The 20,898-nt window shown below is 40.0% G+C and overlaps 1 protein-coding gene across 5 annotated transcripts in view; it reads left to right on the top strand.

Annotated features, from left to right (window-relative positions):
• GXYLT2 (glucoside xylosyltransferase 2) overlaps positions 1-20,898 on the top strand; it is a 195,342-nt gene that overhangs the window by 144,841 nt on the left and 29,603 nt on the right. For 2 of the 5 annotated variants that reach the window (XM_084902082.1, XM_084902080.1), the window contains one exon: positions 5,651-6,043. The exons of 2 other annotated variants lie outside the window; for them this stretch is intronic. In XM_084902082.1, the coding sequence (XP_084758208.1) occupies positions 5,651-5,833 (183 nt within the window). In that variant the 3' untranslated portion in view covers positions 5,834-6,043. Of the gene's footprint in view, positions 1-5,650; positions 6,044-20,898 lie in introns of those variants that run through there. One more of the 5 variants, XM_084902084.1, reaches the window with a different exon arrangement.

Raw genomic sequence — 20,898 nt, 5'->3', positions numbered from 1 at the left:
TATTCACATTTTTTTAAATTATATTTTTCTTTTTGTTGCTCTTAGTTGGTGTTTTCCACTACTTTGTGTTTTAAAGTGAAGATTCAATCCTCTGCTTTATCTAATTTGTTATTGATTCTTCTTAGTGTATTTTTCATTTTAGTTATTTCATTCTTCATTTTGACTAATTTTCTTTTATGGTGTCTATGTCTTTTAAAAATTTACTGCCTCTTTGTTGAAGTTCTCACTAACTTCATCTATACTTCCCTTAATTTTATTGGCAATTCCAAGACATAATAGGGGTTACCAAATTTAGGCCTAATCCACCTTGCTGCCAGTGTTTGTAAGATATGGGAGTTAGGAATTTTTGTTTGTTTGCTTGTTTTTACTCTCTTTCAATTTTTTTTTCCTCAGTTCCCTGTGGCTATCCAATAATGGCTTTTAAGTAAAAATAAAAATAATATTTTAGGACATGAAAAAAATTATATAACATTCAAATTTCAGCATTCATAAATAAAGTCTTATTGGGACATAGTGGCAACTATTCATTTATGTATTGTCTGTGGCTGCTTTCATGCTGCAATGGCAGAAATGAGTAGTAGTGACTAATCATATAGTCCACAAAGTCTAAAGTACTTACTATCTAGCACTTTATAGGAAAAGTTTGTTGACCCCTTAATTTAAAGCATGTAGACTTTATTTGAGTTTATTTATTTATTTTTTCTGTTAGGATTGAGGAATCTTCCCCACATTCATGTGCTGACTTTGGCAGGAGTGAGGTAGAGGGTGAATCCTGCAATATAATAACACATTTCTCCTATGTGAAAATGTACATTTCACTAAGGAGATTCCCAGAGAATTTAAGCTCTAAATTTCCTAGAATTATCTTCTGTGCAGAGAAGGTTTTGAATGCCCATGTCTAATACTTCTTTTCCTATATTTCCCATATTTCTAAATGATAGGCACTGACCTGTTGGTTTGCAAATGCCAGGTGATTTGCATACATAGGAAATTTGTTTTGTACTTAGTGATTCAAACACTGACTCCAGGGGCAAGCCCATTCGGGAATACAAGAGAGGTCCTGGCATATAAAGAAGTATTGAGCAGATATGGGTACGTCAGAGCCATTCTCAGATTTCATTGGTGATCTGTCATCCCTGGTTTAGAATTGATCAAGTTTGATTCTATAGTTATAATTTATCTTGTTTTCTGGTGGATCAAAAAAAAAAAAAGGCTTTTTCTTTCAAGCCTTTCAGTCAGAATATCACTAAACCTATCTTGAAATATGAGTAAATATAGGCAGATTACATTATAAAATATGTATTTCCCAACTATCCATAGTGATGTGCATCACAGATAAATAGGGTCAGGGCTTGTCTTTGTGGATCAACAGACCTGGGTTCAGGTCCAAATTTGGTCACTTTCTGGATATTATTCATTAACTCTGTGCTATTTCCATGCTGGGCCTTAGTTTTCTCATCTGTGAAATGGAGATAATATTACATACTTCATAACAGTGTTAGGAGATTTCAACAAATGATGGTCTTTAAACTTCTAGTATGCCTCACATATGGCTGTGCTCAATAATTAGAAATTGTTTTGATTATAACAGTTCACACTTATCTCTTTCCCTACATTGCTTACACTTTCTCATTGCTCTCTTTTCTTGCCTTTCTTTCTCTCACTATATTTTTCTCCCTTAACATTTGTCTTTGAAAATATTTTTCCTATACCTGTGCCTTCTCCCCCCACCCCTCTCTCTCTCTCACACACACACACACCTTAATCTGGTGTTATGTGTTTGTGTAAAAAGGAATTATAATCTCCTCCCATCATGATCCAAGGAAATTCATCTATCAGGTACACATTCTTTCAATAACCCTTTCAACAATCATCTAAGAAGAACCTATTTTATGCAGGAGGCTCTAGGGAAGTCAGAACTAACAAGACTGACAAAGCCCTGTCCTCATGAAGCATATATTTTGGATAGAGGAAGCCAGATAATACTCATATGAACAATAAACATTTAACAATTGTGTCAGATAGTGGGAGGTTATAGAAGGGAACCAGGGCAGGGTGAAGGACCGAGTCACACAAGTAAAGAGGTAAATTGATGAGCTAGGATCCTTAGGGTGGCTTATGTAAGACTGAGGCATGATCAGATGAAAGAAGCTATGGGGAAATCTGGGGAAAGATACTGCTAAGTAGGATTAACTTGGTGAAAGTCAGCAAGACAGGAATGAGTTGTTGTTCCCAAAAGACATGGAAGTAGCCATAGTGAGCAGAATGATGAAACAAGAGGAGAGGAGATGAGCATGGAGAGTTCTAGGTCACATGGAACCTTCAGGGCAAGAGAGGAGTTGTACTCTTACTATAATTAGAGTGAAAAGCCCCTGCATGGAAATGATACGCGCTGACCTATCCTTTAAAAATTTCTCCTTGGTAACTTGGTGGAAAGGGTGCAAGAGTGGAAATACAATGGCTCTTTAATGAGAATTATTGAAGCATTCAGGTGAGAGATGGGGCTGGCAAGCATTTGTGTGATAGCAGGAAGATCGGAAGAAGTGGGCATGTTTGTGATATGTTATCAAGACAGAGTTATAGCACTTGCTGATGGATTAGCTAAAGGATGTAAGGGAAAGAAAGGAATCAAGGATGATTCCATAGTTTTGACCTACTCTGTTTCTGTTACTGAGGATACAGTGGTGAAAAGGAATTCATCAATGGTCTAAATTGTTCTATGTAAAAAAGTGTCCTAAACATAGTTTTGGACAGAACCATCTTGTATCATATAATGCATAGCCTCCTTCTTGGAAGAAATATGATTTCTACTAAACATGATTAAGTAATATTTCTGATTAACTTTAAAGGGATTGAAGCTTGTTATACAGAACCAGACACTCACCCATTCTGCTGGCAGGCAAGAGCCTCCCATCGTTCCTCTCCTCTCCTCTCCTCCCCTCTCCTCTCCTCCCCTCTCCTCCCCTCCCCTCCCCTCCCCTCTCCTCCCCTCCCCTCCCCTCCCCTCTCCTCCCCTCCCCTCCCCTCCCCTCTCCTCCCCTCCCCTCCCCTCCCCTCCCCTCCCCTCCCCTCTCTCTCTCTCTGTTATAAAATGTCCTTCTCAACAATAAATCTTTAACTTGAGTGATTAGAGGCCTTTTCACTTTCAACAATATTGTAATAAAACTTTGACACATGCTCATAACTAAATGGTCTGAAAAAAATTTAGTTCCCCTCCCCTCCCCTCCACTCCCCTCCCCTCCCCTCCCCTCTCTCTCTCTCTGTTATAAAATGTCCTTCTCAACAATAAATCTTTAACTTGAGTGATTAGAGGCCTTTTCACTTTCAACAATATTGTAATAAAACTTTGACACATGCTCATAACTAAATGGTCTGAAAAAAAATTTTAATTTAATAAATCTTTATTGTTAAGATTATTACAATTGTTCCTCCTTCCCCCCCCCCCATAGCTCCCCTCCACCTGGTTCCCACTCCACCCTCTGCCCTTACCCCCCACACTGTCCTTATCCATAGGTGAATGATTTTTGTCCAGTCTCTTTCCGCACCTCCACACTCCTTTCCCCTGAGGATTGTCAATCCATTCCCTTTCTATGCCCCTGATTCTATTATATTCACCAGTTTATCCTGTTCATAAGATTTTTAATTCACTTGATTTTTAGATTTACTTGTTGATAGATAAGAATTTGTTGTTCATAATTTTTATCTTTACCCTTTTTTTTCTTTCTCTTCTTAAAGAATACATTTCAGCAATTCATATAATACTGGTTTGGTGTTGATGAACTCCTTTAGCTTTTTCTTATCTGTAAAGCTCTTTATCTGACCTTCATTTCTGAATGATAGCTTTGCTGGGTAGAGTAATCTTGGTTGTAGGTTCTTGCTATTCATCACTTTGACTATTTCTTGCCACTGCTGTCTGGCCTGCACAGTTTCTGTTGAGAAATGAGCTAACAATCATATGAGTACTCCCTTGTAGGTAACTAACTGTTTCTCTCTTTGTCTTTTGCCCTTGGCATTTTAATTATGATGTGTCTTGGTGTGGTCCTCTTTGGGTTCCTCTTGTTTGAGGTTCTGTGTGCTTTCTGTACTTGTAAGTCTATTTCTTTCACCAGGTGGGGGAAGTTTTCAGTCATTATTTCTTCAAATAGGTTTTCAATATCTTGCTCTCTCTCTTCTTCTGGCACCCCCATAATTCTAATGTTGGTACTCTTGAAGTTGTCTCAGAGTCTTCTTACACTATCCTCAACTTTTTGGATTCTTTTTTTTTTTTTTTTCTTTTTCTTTTTCAGTTGAGGGTTTTTTGCTTCTTTATATTTCAGATCTTTGACTTGATTCTTGCGTTTCTCTAGTCTGCTGTTGGGTCTCTGTATAATATTTTTTTTTATTTCAGTCAGGGTATGTTTAATTTATACTTGGTCCTTTTTTATATCCTTGAGGGTCTCACTAAATTTATCAGCCTTTTCTAAGAAATTCTTGAAAAACCTCATAACCATGGTTTTGAACTCTATATCCAGTTGTTTATTTTCCTCCATTTCTTTCGTTTGTGTCCTGTTTCTTTGTCTTCGTGGCTTGGCCTCCCCAGTTACCTGAGGTAACACTCTTGATGCACCCCTTTGTGGGCTATGTAGTTAAGTCTTGATTGTTGTTGGTATCACTGGGAAGGATTGACCTTCAGGACAATTGGCTGTGAGGATAAGCTGTGTCTACACTGGGACAACTTCTGTGCTGGCAGTTCTCTCTTCATGCACTTGTGTGTGTCCACCTTCAGACCTATGACTTTCGCAGCTCCCCTGAGTTTCCGCCCCACAGTCCAGAATCCCCCCATATAAGCCTGGGTCCCCAGGCACTCGCCTGGAACTGTGGTTCAGCGCAATTAGGAACTTTTGTCTCCTTCCCGTTAGAGAAAGCGAGCCAAGCACTCAGCCACCTGCGTGTGTGTCTCTGTACCTCAGCCTTTTGCAGCTCCTCTGAGTCTCTATGTGCTTTCCTCTTTCCTTCTAGTTGTAGAATTTCCACTCAGCCAGCTCTCCTGTGGTTCTGGATGATATTTGTTTTGTCTTTTAGTTTTAGTTTTGAAATTGTTGTGCAAGACAGCAGTTTAAGTGTTTATGTTGCTATCTTGGTTTCTCCTGAAATTTTTATTTTCAAAAAGAATACTCATGTATATATTCCATGGTAAAACAAGAGAAATTTTTTGAAACCTTAATAATAAGAGGGAAATAACCACCAACTAGTATTTGGTATATGAATTATTAAAATAAAGTTCATTGTTAATAAATGTTAGTAGTAATTGCTAAACTCTGGACTATAAAGGCAAAAATTATTAAGAATTTCCTGTTTTATTATAGTAGAATAAGTATCTACTTGAGTCTTACAAAATTTTAAAAGCTTTGAGGACCCAAGTACATCATCTTTTTTTTTTTTTTTTTTTTTTTAAGGTAAAGAAACTGAAGCCACAAATGGCTTAATGATTGCTTGGAATTGCACAGGATTGAGTAAAGATTTGACCCTGGGTCCTCAGAGGCCTTGTCACCATGTATATACAGACTGTGCCTGCATGCTTACAGTAATTCCGTGCTTCATTTCTTAATAAAAGTTATTTGCATTTTAAATATCATTTTAGTAACTAAAATAAAATTTTTCTTTCTTTCAGTTTCCCTTTCAAGACAATCTCTTTCAATCCATGTATTACCCTCTTCAGTTGAAGTTTTTGGAAACTGTACACACTTTATGTGGACGAATCCCACAAGTGTTTCTGAAGCAAATTGAGAAAACAATGAAAAGGGCTTATGAGAAGCATGTCATCTTGCATGTTGGCCCCAACCAGATGCGCTGAATGTTTCATCTTGTTGCAGTTAATCAGGCATCTCGCCCATGAGGAAAAGTCATCTCTAAGCTGCCTGGGCCATTTCTGAGTGAATATCTAATGGTGCTCTGTGACAATTGAGTTTTAAAAGCTTTGTAAAATGTTGCTAAATTATTTGCCTCTATAAGAAAAAATAGGCTTTATTTTTTTTCTAAAATGCTATTTATCTCTCTTGTTGTTTTTAAAAATATATTATTACTCATCTAACATTGTTTAGGTTGAGCTAGCTGTGAAAAAGGAACTTTTGTTAAACCTTCGATTCCTGTTAAGTGTCTGAAACAGTATCAGTAGCATTTGAGTTTGTGCGTGTGTGTATATATGTGTGTGTGTATGTGTGTGTGTGTGTGTGTATATATATATATATATATATATATATATATATATATATATATATATATATATTTTATTGATTTTGGAGAGGGAGGGAGAGATAGGAACATCAATAATAAGAGTCATCAATTGGCTGCCGCCTGCACAGCCTCTACTGGGGATGGAGCCACAACCTGGGCATGTGCCCTAACTTGGAATTGAACCAGTGACCTCTTGGGTTATGGGTTGACATTCAACCAGTAAACCACCCCAGCTGGGCTGAGGTGATATATTTATTCTGTATTCTTGCAACTCTTTCTATGCAATTGGTCTTTCTACACCTTTGTAACTGAGTAATACATGCTTGTTATAAAACAAATTTTAAAAACTTGTAGATAATTTAGTTTAGTGAACCAAAATCAAGATTAGATTAGCCATAATTCTATCAGCCAGTGAAAATAATTGCTATTTTAATGTAGTTCCTTCCAGTTTTTTCACCACAAGTTCTATCTTTACTTGTTGGTTATCTTCCCCATTGTATCACATATCTAAAACAGGTAGTCTGAGTAAAAGCTGGCCCGTATGTTGAGATTTTTATGTAAGAAACTAAAAAGTTGATAAAAACCATATCTAGGGTTGCTTTTCTAAAAAAAACTTACTGAAATTTCTGTAAGACTAAATCATAAGAAGTGTCTATGAAACCACAGCTTTTGAGAGAAAATTGGCTAAATGTTTTAAACCTGAGGGGTTTGTTTATCAAAGAGATAGAATTTTGTGTTTGCCCACAGATAAGAGCATTTTATTTCTTACCATCAGTATGTGTAGCCTCCTCTTTTCTTTAAACTTTTGGGCAACTGAATTTAATCTGCACAACATAAATAGTGCAGTTGATTCATTGGTAAGAAAATTTAAATTTCTACCAGCCTTAGAAAGGTTTCTAACATTTCTCCCTTCTCTAGGGTTACCCAGCTTTTAGTCAAGGAACCAGATACATGCTTAGCTTAGTATAGGAAGTTCTATAGTCTATTCCCCAAGGAGAACTGACTTAATCCCTAGTTACTCATGTAGCTGGCATCAACATAACAGTGTTGTGCTTATGCTTTATTTATCTCAGAAAACTTGCATAAATGATCTCCTTGATGTATGCAACAGCCCTGTGAGCTTAGTAGGGACCTGTATTATCTCTACTGGGCAAAAAGTAAATTGTAACATCCTGTTTAAAAAAAATACTTCTAAACAAAAATATTAACTGCTTTTCATTATATTTAAGCAACAATTTGAAAGTATAAAATTAAAAATATTATTTTGTTAATATAACATGGTATCTTATATGTGGGGATCCAGTAGAACATCATATGTTTTATAATTAGCAGAAAAAGTCTTATCCTGCCCTAACCAGTTTGGCTCAGTTGATAGAGTGGTGGCCTGGGGACTGACAGGTCCCAGATTCCGGTCAAGGGCATGTACCTTGGTTGCAGACATACTCCCAGTATGGATTGTACAGGAGGCAGCTGATCAATGTTTCTCTCTCATTGATGTTTCTAACTCTCTAACCCTCTTCCTTTCTCTCTGTAAAAAAAAATCGATAAAATATATTTTTCAAAAGAAGAAGTCTTATCCTAAAAAATATTATGAAAATCTCAGCACTACAAAGAAATATAACTATTGATCAATATTGGTATGGGGCATCGTTATGGTACTAACAAATTTAAATCCAAATTGTTAGAGGTATAGCTCATATTTTCTCTTTGCTCCATTGGATGGCTTGTGGTTTATTATTTTTGTTAAGGAAATTACCATTATGATGTGCAACTTGTCTCTCTGTGTTGTACTTTATGTTTTCTCATTTTGCCACTAAAGGTGATATCATTCATTATATCTAAAGGGTATGAGACAATTTTGGGGTTGTCTTTGGAGGGGGAAATGCATCCTATACATCCACAAATATGGTTTTAGTGGAAGAGCCAGAATGTGAACTTGGTTCCCTGACTTCCATTCTCATTTTCTTTGTGTTTGTTCAGCATGGCCAGTAAACCCACAATGTCACTCTGATTGTTGTTGAAGCATATATCTAATGAAGTCCTTTCTTCCTTTGGTGAGTCCTACAAAATAATCTGCTAAAAAGACTCTGAATACAGCAATCCCTTTTCTTTTATGAGAAGGAAGTTTACCCAGAACTTTCAGCTGTGGTTCTGGTCTTAACATGCAGAATAGGATTTCCAACAAAGGTCAGTCATAGAACTCCAAGAACATTCTAGAATGATGCATTATGAAAATGTAAAACCTTAGAATTTGGTTTGGTTTTCTGCCTTGGAATCCTTTTGCTATATGCTGATATTTTAGGTAGTTTGGTAGAGAATTTAGAGAAAATTTTGCTCTTCCAATCCCTGCTACCTGCAGTTATTTTCTATAATTGTGATGTTACCATGAGGCAATATGTTTTCTGCCTTTGATGATTCCCAGAAAACTACTACATCGGTGCCTTGGAAATTGGATAATTACAAATTTTAATTCAGTGAACTCCTAAACATTCAGTCTATAGTCTGAAGTTTGCCAAAGGGAATGTTGCCTAGTGTGCCACATTGAATGTCTGTATGGAAAGACATAAGACTTGTCCTCTCCTCTCCTTTGCTCATTTTCTTTACAGTCCTGTTTAGTGCACATTACTATGAGTTCCACTGCAGAATGAAAGAACACTTCCTGAGAGCAAAATATGACAGTATTGAGATTGAGATTGACATGGTCATTAGCTGATTAACTATAAATGCTAATGATGTTTTTCTTGCTGAGTATTTTTCCAATATAAATCTCAAAAAGTGCAACTTACTTTGAAAATTCCAATATTTAAAAATTTAATTGGCTAGAAAATCTACTTAAGTTTTTCTTCAACTTCCAAAATGACAATTTAGCATTTAGGGTATAATGTTCCAAACTTCAGTATGTATTTGAGATTTCTATCACATTTTCAGTGCTTCCATTGAAAATTGTTGTGACTTTTATTGAATTTATTATTTTTCTTATCTTTATTGTTGAAAGTATTATATATGTCCCTCTTATCCACCTCTGAATTTATTATTTAGACAAACTCATAGCAGTTTGAGCATATTTACCTTATTATGGTTTCATAAAACCCAACCATAAAAACCTTATTCATAGCCATAAAAACCTTATTCATAGCCACAAAATTTAAGTAAATGTATAAATATTGCCTGAGACTTATACAAAAAAAGATAAATTAGTTGTATTAGATAAACCAAAGTGAACATGATTTCATGACTAATTCAGCAATATATGTTTAATTGCAGGGGAGTGCAAATCATTATATTCACACTCAATAGAATGGTAGGAAATCTTCCTTGTTTCTCTACTTTTTCATCTTCCTCTTTTTCATTTTGCTTTTCTTGGCATTATCCAAATGACAGAGTGAGAAACTTTGAGGATCCCTGTGAATGCAGGATTAAATTTAATCGTTAGATCAAATTTTTATGATAATAACTTTCTAAAAATTAAAAAGCATGAAATACACACACACACACACACACACATAAACCACCAGCATGCTTTTTAAGAAGGAGCTAGCATTTTGTTATGGTCTGTGAATTGAATTATAGTGAAACCTATGTCATGGCATTTCCCCAATTGCACTGCTGGAAGTTAAAGCTGATGAGATTACTCTGACAAACAGATATTTGTCCTGGATTGTTTTCTCAAGCCTTCAGGATGTGTTTGTGTCATGAGATGCATGAACATGTCAGGGTCAGATGCAGTTGCTGCTTCCTCAGTTTTACATGTTTGTGTTGTTACTGAAAAGTGCATCCATTGTTTGCAGCTCTCAAGGAGACTCTGAGTGCTTTTTTTTATGTTGGAAAACTTTTTTAGTAATTTTGTTGGGAAAATACCATAAAAAATACTCTAAAGAAAGAGAACTATAGCAAACTAAAGGGAATATAAGTATCATGATTTAATTATTATCTTGTCTTTTTAAATACCATCTATGGACTGAATATAAACTGTGCACCTATGGATGAGGACAATGGGGGGTGGGGAAAGGGCAGAGAGTGGGTTGGGAACCTGGTGGAGGAGAGCAATGGAGGGAGTGGGGGGGAAGGAACATTTGTAATAATATGAACAATAAAAATTTATTTAAATAAATAAATAAATAAATAAATAAATAAATACATCTATGGTTTTACGTTTTTTAATTAAAAACATTTTTAAAAAATGTGTTTGTGTTAATTTGGAAGTGTCTTTTTTTTCTTATATTAAGATTTCAAGTATGAAAATTTGTAATATTAAATAATACTTAAGTTTTTCCAGCTAGTAAAAATAAAATTGGTTTAGCATTAGCTTAGATACTTGTAAAAATCATTAGAAGTGCTTTACTAATTGCTATAGAAAATTTTCATATATTACTAATCATCCTAAATGTAAATGGACTAAACTCACCAAAGGATACAGAATAGTGGGTTGGATGAAAAAACAAAACCCAACTATAAACACATCTCAGTTTTAAGGACAAATATAGACTCAAAGTGAAGGAGTGGAATATAATAGTACATCTAGATAAAAGAGGGCGTACCCACTCAAAACTGACAAAATTGTCTATATAAAAGCCTAAGAGACTGTTATGACCAGATGGCTGGACGACTGGACCATTGGCCGGTATCTATGATGTGCACTGACCATTAAGGGGCAGACACTCAATGCTGGAGCTGCCCCCTGGCAGTCAGTGTGCTCCCCCAGCCAACCTCCCACAGCTGGCCAGCCTCCCGCAGTCCATTCCCCCAGCTGACTGGCCTTGTTCGTCCCCACTTGAGACTGGGCAAGACAGCCCCAATTGGCCCCAATTGCCGGCCAGGCCAGGAGACCCCACCTGTGCACCTATCTGTGCATGGCCTCTAGTTGTAAGATAAAAAAAGGTAACAAGAGACAAAGATGGACATTTTATAATGACAACGGGGACAATACATCAAGAAAATATAACACATTAGCACCAAACCAGAGAGCACCAAAATATATAAACTATTAAAAGAAAGGAAAAAACTGACAAAGACACAATTCTATTAGGGCACCTAAATACCCTATTTACAGCAATGGATCGATCATTCTAATAGGAAGTCAATAAAGAAATACTGACATTAAATGACACAGTAGGAAAAAATTGGCATAACTAATATATTTATACCTTTTTTTTTTTTGCTAAAAACAAAACAAAGAAAACAGAATATACATTCTCCTCTAGTGTGCATAGAAGATTATCAAGGATAGACCATAAATTGGACACCAGACTAACCTCAGAAAAAGTGAAATCATACCAAGCATATTCTCCAACAACAATGCTTTGAAATTGGAAATCAACTACAAAAAGAAAGCTGGAAAAACACAAATATGTGGAGATTAAACAACATGCTACTAAGTAATGATTGGGTCAAAGAAGAAATAAAAGAGGTAATAGAAAGATGCATAGAGACAAATTAAATTAATAATACATCATACCACTATTTAGAGGATTTAGCAAAAGTGGTATTAAAGGGGAGGTTTTTATTATTACAGGCCTATCTAAAGAAACAAGAGATTTTTCAAATAAATAATCTAACATTTCATATATTAAAAACTAGAAAAAATAAGAAACGAAGCCCTAAATCATTAGAAGAAAGTTTTTAAAAAATGAGAAGAATTAAACAAAATATAGAACAAATAGACAATAGAAAAAATAATGCAAAAAAGCTGGTCCTTTGAAAAGAAATAAAATTGACAAACCTTTGACTTAATAAAAAGAGAAAACACTTAAATAAACAAAATCAGAAATGAAAAAAAAAATGTTATAACAGAACCCCAGAAATAAGAAGTCCTCCGAAGCCCTCGCTCAGAGGGGATATTCCGTCCAGGGAGAGCACCTGGGCTGCAGGCTTGATACCTTGGCCCTGGTCAGGGTGTGTGGGGGAGGCAACCAATTGATTCTCACAGTGATGTTTCTCTCTGTGTCTCTCCCCCTCCCTTCTACGCCTCCTAAAAATCAATGGAAAAATATCCTCTGACTAGAATTAACAACAACAAAGAATATTATAAAATGCTGTAAACCACCAAATTAGATAGCCCAGAAGAAAATGACAAGTCCTTAGAAATATGTTACTTTCCTAGACTGAACCATAAGAAACTGAAAAATCTAAGTAGAATGAACAGTAAAGAAATCGAAAGCCGCCAAAACTGGTTTGGCTCAGTGGATAGAGCGTCGGCCTGCGGACTGAAGGGTCCCGGGTTGGATTCTGGTCAAGGGCATGTACCTTGGTTGTGGGCACATCCCCAGTAGGGGATGGAAAGCCCTAAGAACCGGCCAGCCGCTGGCGGAGCTGCCTCCCGGGGCCTCCCCGGGCCTGGCCTCCCTGTGGCGGCGGCTGCGGCACCTGGCTTCTCGCTCGGCCACCTGAGCCCCAGTCCCGTCCAGGAGCAGGATGGCCGGTCCGTGTCCAGGAGCAGGATGGCCGGTCCCGTCCAGGAGCAGGATGGCCGGTCCGTGTCCAGGAGCAGGATGGCCGGTCCGTGTCCAGTAGCAGGATGGCCGGTCCCGTCCAGGAGCAGGATGGCCGGTCCGTGTCCAGGAGCAGGATGGCCGGTCCGTGTCCAGGAGCAGGATGGCCGGTCCCGTCCAGGAGCAGGATGGCCGGTCCCGTCCAGGAGCAGGATGGCCGGTCCCGTCCAGGAGCAGGATGGCCGGTCCGTGTCCAGGAGCAGGATGGCCGGTCCGTGTCCAGGAGCAGGATGGCCGGTCCGTGTCCAGGAGCAGGATGGCCGGTCCCGTCCAGGAGCAGGATGGCCGGTCCCGTCCAGGAGCCCGCGGTCCCGTCCAGGAGCAGGATGGCCGGTCCCATCCAGGAGCAGGATGGCCGGTCCCGTCCAGGAGCAGGATGGCCGGTCCCGTCCAGGAGCAGGATGGCCTGTGCTGTCCAGGAGCAGGATGGCCTGTGCCGTCCAGGAGCAGGATGGCCGGTCCCGTCCAGGAGCCCGCGGTCCCGTCCAGGAGCAGGATGGCCGGTCCCATCCAGGAGCAGGATGGCCGGTCCCGTCCAGGAGCAGGATGGCCGGTCCCGTCCAGGAGCAGGATGGCCTGTGCCGTCCAGGAGCAGGATGGCCGGCCCGTGCACACCTGACAGGACCATGGTTACTGAGCGACCTGCACAGCAAACCCGGCAGCTTTGCCCACCGGAGATTTACCCACACGGGTTGGGGCTGCTGGACCTTCAGAGCGAGGCGGCCACCAGAAGGCAGACAAGCTGACCGCCTTTGAAGGAAGTGGAAGAAGGAAGGAAAGGCCGAGCCAGGACCTCGCAGCAGGCGCTGCTTGGAGCCGCGGGGAGGACCACCCGCGGGGCGGAGCAGGGTGCGCTGCTCAGAGCAGTGGGACTCGGCCCGCAGCAGTGGAAATGCTTTCATCCTGGGACGTGAGTCTGGCGCCCTCTGGCAAAGAGGATGAGACTGGTTCTGGGAGGCGGAGACCAAGGCATTTATGTGAAGCCAAGGATGGTCACTATGCTAGAGATTGACCAAACGGTGATTGATGGATGTAAGAAATCCATCGGAAAACACGAGGCGGCTCTTAGACCTCTCACAGGGACTGCTCTCAGGCCCTCCTGGAGGACTGCGCTGATTATGTGATGAATGATTTGACAGCTGTTCCATCTCCATCTCGGGAAGAAGACTCCACCTGGGAGTTTCTCAGATTGATTCTTGATCTCTCCAAGAAAGTAGTGAAGCAGGATGGGAAATGTTCTACATAGGGGAACTGTGCCAATTTGACAGAAGCCCTGTCACTCTATGAAGAACAGCTTGGACACCTGTATTGTCCTGTGGAATTCTCAAAGGCGATCGTCTGTGTCCCTTCATACTTGGAATTGTGGGTATTTTGCACTGTTTGGAAGAAAGCTAACCATAGCCTTCCTGGCCTTCACATGCTGTACTTGCCATCAAAACGAGTCAGGCAATTGATTGTGAATTCCTTCAAGGTTTCTTTTTAAATTACTTTTTAATTTAAAAAGGCAAATGGAAAATGTATATTTTGATGACCTAGGGTGTTGTTTTTGAAAGTCAGCTGAAGGATGATTAGTTAGCATAGCAAAGGCTGCTACATGCACTGAGCCCTAGAATGCGATTTTTTTTTTTTTTTTACTTTTTTTCCTGTGTGGGCTGTTTCTGTTTTTGTTTTGATAGACTTTGAATTTGGTTGTTTGGAAGAATAAACATCATTGTCTTATTCTGGAGGGGAATTCTTGATGGTGTTTCTTTCCCAAAAAATGAATTGACTTACATGATTAAAACTTGGTGAATTAGCAATGCCTTGGTTAAAATTACAAATGAGAAGGAAAAAAAGAGTCATAAAAAGCTGAAAAGTAGAAGTCCAAAACCAGGTGGCTTTACTAATGAGTTCTACCAAAAACTTAAAAAAGGTTTAATACCTATCCCTCACAAAAAATTGAAGAAAAGGCAATACTTTCTAACACATTTTATGAGGCCAACATTACCCTGATACCAAAAATTGGCATGGATAATTAAAATGAAAACTACAGATCAATATCTCTGATGAATATGGATGCAAAAACACTAGCAAATTAAAACAATACATTTAAAAGATCAAACCATCAGAATCAAGTAAGGTTCATTCCAAGAGCACACAAATGGTTCAACAGGTCAAATGATCAATGTGATACACCACATTAACAAAAATCATATGATCATATGAGCAGACACAGAAAAAAAAAACACTTGAAAAAATACGTCATCCATTTATTAGTAAAACACTATATAAAAACAGGTCTAGGAGGAAAGTACATGAATACAATGAAGTCCATGTATGACAAACCCTCAGCTGATATTATAGTTAATGCTGAAAAACTGAAAACTTTTTCTCTAAGGTCAGGAACAAGAAAAGAATGTCCACTCTCACCACGTTATTCACCAGTACCAGAAGTAGTAGCCAGAGTGATAAGAGAGGAAAGCCATCCAAGTTGGGAATAGAGAAGTAAAATAGTCAGTTTGCAGATGACATTATTCTTTATATAGAAAACCCTAAAGGGTCCACTAAAAAACTCTTAGAAACAATAAATAAAGTAGTGGGATACAAAAATCAGGGTACAAAAATCCATTGTAGTTATATATACTAAAAATAAAATGTCATTTAAACATTCCATTTGTGGTAGACAAAAGGAATAGATATACTGTATACCAAGGAATAAACTTACATTGAAATTATAAGACATTATTTCTTTTAATTTAATAAATCTTTATTGTTCAGATTATTATAATAGTTTCTCCTCTCCCCCTCCCCACCATAGCTCCCCTCTACCCGGTTCCCACCCCACACTCTGCCTTTACCTCCCCTGCACTGTCCAATCAGGCAGGCAGGCAGGCAGGCAGGCAGAGTACAATTTTTGTCCAGTCTCTTCCTGCACCTCCTATACCACTTTCCCCCTGAGAATTATGAGTCCAGAACCACAGGAAAGCTGGCTGAGTGGAAATTCTACAACTAGGGATATCTGCTTTCACCACTTATTCAATACTAGAGGCCCGGTGCATGAAAATTGTGTACTCGGGGGGCAGGGAGAGGGGAGTCCCTCAGCCCAGCCTGTGCCCTCTTACAGTCTGGGAGCCCTCAGGGAATGTCTGACTGATGGCTCCACAGGGAGCCGGCCTACGCCAGCAGTCAGGCATTTTTAGTGCTGTCACTGCTTCTGGCTGAGCAGCATCCCTCCTGAGGGAGAGCACTGACAACCAGGGGGCAGCTCCTGTATTGAGTGTCTGCCCCCTGGTGGTCAGTGTATGTCATAGCGACAGATCATCCCTCCATTCAGCTGATTTGCATATTAGGATTTTATTATTTAGGACTAGAGGCTTGGTGCACAAAATTCATGCATGGGAGGAAGGGAGTTCCTCAGTCTAACCTGCATCCTCTCTAATCCAGTACCCCTTGGGGAATGTCTGATTGCTGGTTTAGGCCCAATTCCTCTCAATCTGGGACTGATAACTCCTAACCACTCACCTGCCTGCCTGCCTGATGGCCCCAACCACTCTGCATGCCTGCCTGATTGCCCCTAACCACTCTGCCTGCCTGCCTGCCTGATTGCCCCAGCCACTCTGCCTGCCTGCTTGATTGCCCCTAACCCCTCTGCCTGCCTGCCTGATTGTCCCTAACCACCTCTGCCTGTCTTCCTGATTGCCCTAACCACCTCTGCTTGCCTGCTGCCTGATGTCCCTAACTGCTCCCCTACTAGCCTGATCACCCCTAAACTCTCTGCCTGCCTATCTTATTGCCCCTAACTGCCTCTGCCTGCCTGCCTAATGCCCATAACTGCTCCTCTGCTGGCCTGATCGCCCCTAACTGCTCTCCCCTGCTGAATTAATCACCCCTACCAACTCTCCTCTGCCAGCCTGATCACCCTTAACTGCTCTGCCTGCCTGATTACCCCTACCACCTCTGCCTCAACTTCCCCCATTGTGGCTTTGTCCAAAAGATATCTGGAAGGGATGGCCAGAAAATATCTAGTCTATCTACTCTAATTAGCATATTACCCTTTTATTAGTATAGACTAGAGGTCTGATGCATGCAATTCGTGCATGAGTAGGATCCCTAGGCCTGAGTACAATCAGAACCTATCTGTGGGGTGACTGGCAGGGAACCTTCTTTGGCCGACCTGGTGCTGCCTGCTTGCCGACCCTGCCACCGCTGCCAGTAGCCTCCCTCTGCGGGAGGTAACCAATGGAGCAAGTGGGAGCCAACACCAGCCCACTTGCCAGCTGTCCCCACCCCCCACTGTTACTGCCAGTTGCCTACCTCTGTAGGATGACTGGTGGGGTGATGGGGGGCCCCCACTGGCACCAGCCTTGGCCAGCCTGGGGCTTGTGGGCTGCGGGAAGCTCCTGCATTGAGTGTCTGCTTCCTGGTGGTCAGCACACATCATAGCAACCCGTGGTTCTGCTGGTGGTTCTGCTGTTTGGTCAATTTGCATACCAGGCTTCTATTATATAGGATAGGACTTCCAGTACACAGTCATCAGACAAGAAGAAAACATAAAGGTACTGACATTGGAAAGGAGGAAGTAAAACTGTCATTATTCACCGATTATATGATATTGTACATATTAATAGAAAATCCTAAAGACACCATCAAAACACTATTAGATTTAATAAATGATTGGAAATGTAGCAGAATACAAAATTAACACCCAGTAATCTATGGCATCTTTATAACTAACAATTATTTTCATTTACCACTGCAAAAAAAAAAAAAAAAAAAAAAAAAAAAAAAAAAGATACTTACAAACAAACTTAACCAAGGAGGTAAAAGGTCCATACTTAGGAAAATATAGGATGTAGATAAGAGAGAAATAAAAGAATAGACTGTGTTCATGGATTGGTAGGATCAACATCATTAAAATGTCCATACTACCCAAAGCAATCTATAGATTCAATGCAATCCCTATTAAAATATCAATGGCATATTTCACAGACCTAGAGAAAATACTCCAAAATTGTATTGGGACCAAAAAAGACCCTGAATAGCCGCAGCAATTTTGAGAAAGAAGGACAAAGTTGAAAGAATCACAAAGCCAGATATTAAGCTATATTATAAAGCCACTGTAATCAAAACATCCTGGCACTGGCACAAGAACAGGCATATAGATCAGTGGAACAGAACAAAGAATCCAGAAATCGCCATTATATTCAATTAATATTGGACAAAGGAGACAAGAAAATACAATGAAGCAAAGACAGTCGCTTCAATAAATGATATTGGGAAAATTGGACAGATACATGCCAAAAAATGAAACTAGACCACCAACTTATATTATACACAAGAGTAAACTCAAACATTCAAAATGGATAAAATACTTAAATGTAAGATATGAACCCCTAAAAATCCTGAAAAAAACCATAGGCAGCAAAATCTCAGACATTTTTTCTAGTAATATGTTTATAGATACATCTACTAGGACAATGAAAACTAAGGGGGAAAAATGGGACTATATAAAAAAGTAAAAAGTTTCTGCACAGAAAAAAATATCAATAAAATGAAAATGGAGCCCACTACATGGGAGAACATATTTGCCAATGATACATTTGATAAGGGGTTAATTTCCAAAATATATAGGGAATTTATACAACTTAACAAAGAAAGACAATCCGATTTAAAAATTGGGCAAAGGACCTAAATAGAAACTTCTCCAAAGTGGACATACAGAAGGCCAAGAGACCATATGAAAAAATGCTCAGAGTTACTAATCATCTTAGAGATGCAAATCAAAGCAATAGTGAGGTACCATCTTATACCTTTCAAAATGGCTATCATCTTATTCTCTACTCTCCCAACAAATGACAGGTGCTGGCAAGGATGTGGAGAAAAGGGAGCCCTAGTACACTGCTGGTGGGAATGCAGACTGGTGCAGCCACTGTGGAGAACAGTGTGGAGTTTCCTCAAAAAATTAATTATGGAACTGCCTTTTGACCCAGTGATCCCACTTCTAGGAAAAATCCTAAGGAACCCAAAAAACTAATAAAAAAGATTATACGCACCCCTATGTTCATAGCAGCACAAGATAGCGAAGATCTGGAAACAGCCCAAGTGCCCATCAGCAGATGAATGGATTAGAAAACTGTGGTATATTTGCACAGTGGAATACTTGGCTTCTGTAAAGAGAAAGAACTCTTACCATTTGCAACAGCATGGAGGGACCTGGAGAGTATTATGCTAAGTGAAATGAGCAAGTCAGAGAAAGATAAGGATCCCATGATCTCACTCACATGTGGAATCTAATAAACAAAATAAAAAGATGAATAAAAAATAGATCCAGCTGAAACCGGTTTGGCTCAGTGGATAGAACATCGGTCTGCAGACTGAAAGTCCCAGGTTCGATTCCAGTCAAAGGCATGTACATTGGTTGTGGGCATATCCCTGGTGGGGGGTGTGCAGGAGGCAGCTGGTCAATGTTTCTCTCTAATAGATGTTTCTGGCTTTCTGTCTCTCTCCCTTCCTCTCTGTAAAAAATCAATAAAATATATATATTTTAAAATAGATCCAGAGACACAGAAGCATGGAACAGACTGTTGAGCTTCAGATGGAAGGCAGGGGAGGTGTGTGGGTGGGAAGAGATCAACCAATGAAAATATATGCATATATGCAAAATCCATAGACAATAGGGTGGTGAAGGTACAGACAATAGGGTGGTGAAGGCCTGAGGTTGGGGGCAGAGGCAGGCTAGAAGTAGTCAATGTGGGGGGAAGCGGAACTTATGTAATAGTTTCAACAAGAAAGATTTTTTTTAAATGTTCATCTTTGTCTCATTAACTTTTTTATGTTGAAACCTATTTTGTTAAATGCAAGTATAACTAACACCCTGCCAGCCTGTTTGTAGGCAGCCATCTTGTGAGGGCATGAGGGTTAATTTGCATATTACCTCTTTATTATATAGGATATGGCCCTTCACAGAAAATTTTACTAACCCTGACTTACAACAAGGGCTTGACAATTGAATCATTGGGACTAGACACCAAGATTTCCTTTCTTTGAATAGGCCCAAACTTTTGACATATGTGTACCCCTTCTATAATTTTCGTAACACTGAGTACCCCTTGTACTCATGAGAACATAGAATTAGGCGCAGCTAAGCACGATGCAGTGCATATCCCCACCAAACTCCGGTGCAACATGTACCCCCACCAAACTCCTCCCGTACCCCTGGGGATATGCGGACCGCACTTTGGGAAACACTGGAATAGGGAATAACTATCTTGTCTTTAAATTGCTCTGAAATTTAAATGAGATAATGGCTTAGAAAAGTATAAAAGCACCATATAAAGACAATAAAGTGGTAAAATGAAAAACATGATTTTTATTCTCCCCCTTTCTTCCTTTACAGCTTTTATTTAAACTTTGAAATTTATAAAAATTTTACTCCTATTTTCATTTCTTTACATTCATTATTATTTTGTATTGGTTTCAGGTTTTATGTTAGTTACAGAATAGTGGTTAGACAATCATATACTTTACAAAGTTCCCCAGTATTTCCAGGACCCACCTGCATCATACCATCATTACAACACATTGACTGTATTCCCTATTTAAATGACAATGGGTTTCCAGTCCTTCTTTTGTGTTGTTTGTCCTTTTCTTTCTCACTTCTTCCCTCACTTTCTTTATATAGTATCTCAATTGGCCTCAAAGCTCATTGAAGGCACTGGGACATGCTTAATCCATTTTACAGACCAGGAGATTGAGGCCAGTTCCAGTTGGCTGTGGAACTTGACTCAGCCCGGCGTCTTCCCATGCCCCTTGTCCCCCACCAGGCGCACCCGTGTCTTGGGGCCACTGCAGAATCTCTCTCTCCGTGAGGCAGATCCCTGCCCACTGGCCCCTGCTCCGGCCTGAGCCCCCTCCTGTGCACCCAGCCTCGCCAGGTTTTGCCTTTGATCTGTGGCATTGGTGACAGCGCACTCCTAGCAAGCCTGGTACCCAGAGGGGCACAGGGTCAGTTCTTTGCCCAGAATGCTAGAGGTTGCAGGTGCATTTGCAGATGTCGCCCAGCGCCTGCTGGAGAAGGCAGCACCTGTGTGGGGTGTCCGCACAGAGGGACGGTGTGGCACCGTTCTGTGCCCCTTGGGCCGCCCTCCTCCTGGCCAGCTGCTTTGCGAAAGCCGTGCCTCTGCTAGGGCCCAACTCTCCCCTGGGTCACCTCCTTTCT

The sequence above is a fragment of the Pipistrellus hanaki genome, assembly GCF_964339955.1.
Source record: "Pipistrellus hanaki genome assembly, chromosome: 13".
Classification (NCBI taxonomy): Eukaryota; Metazoa; Chordata; class Mammalia; order Chiroptera; family Vespertilionidae; genus Pipistrellus; species Pipistrellus hanaki.
This window is presented reverse-complemented; position numbering and strand designations above follow the sequence as displayed.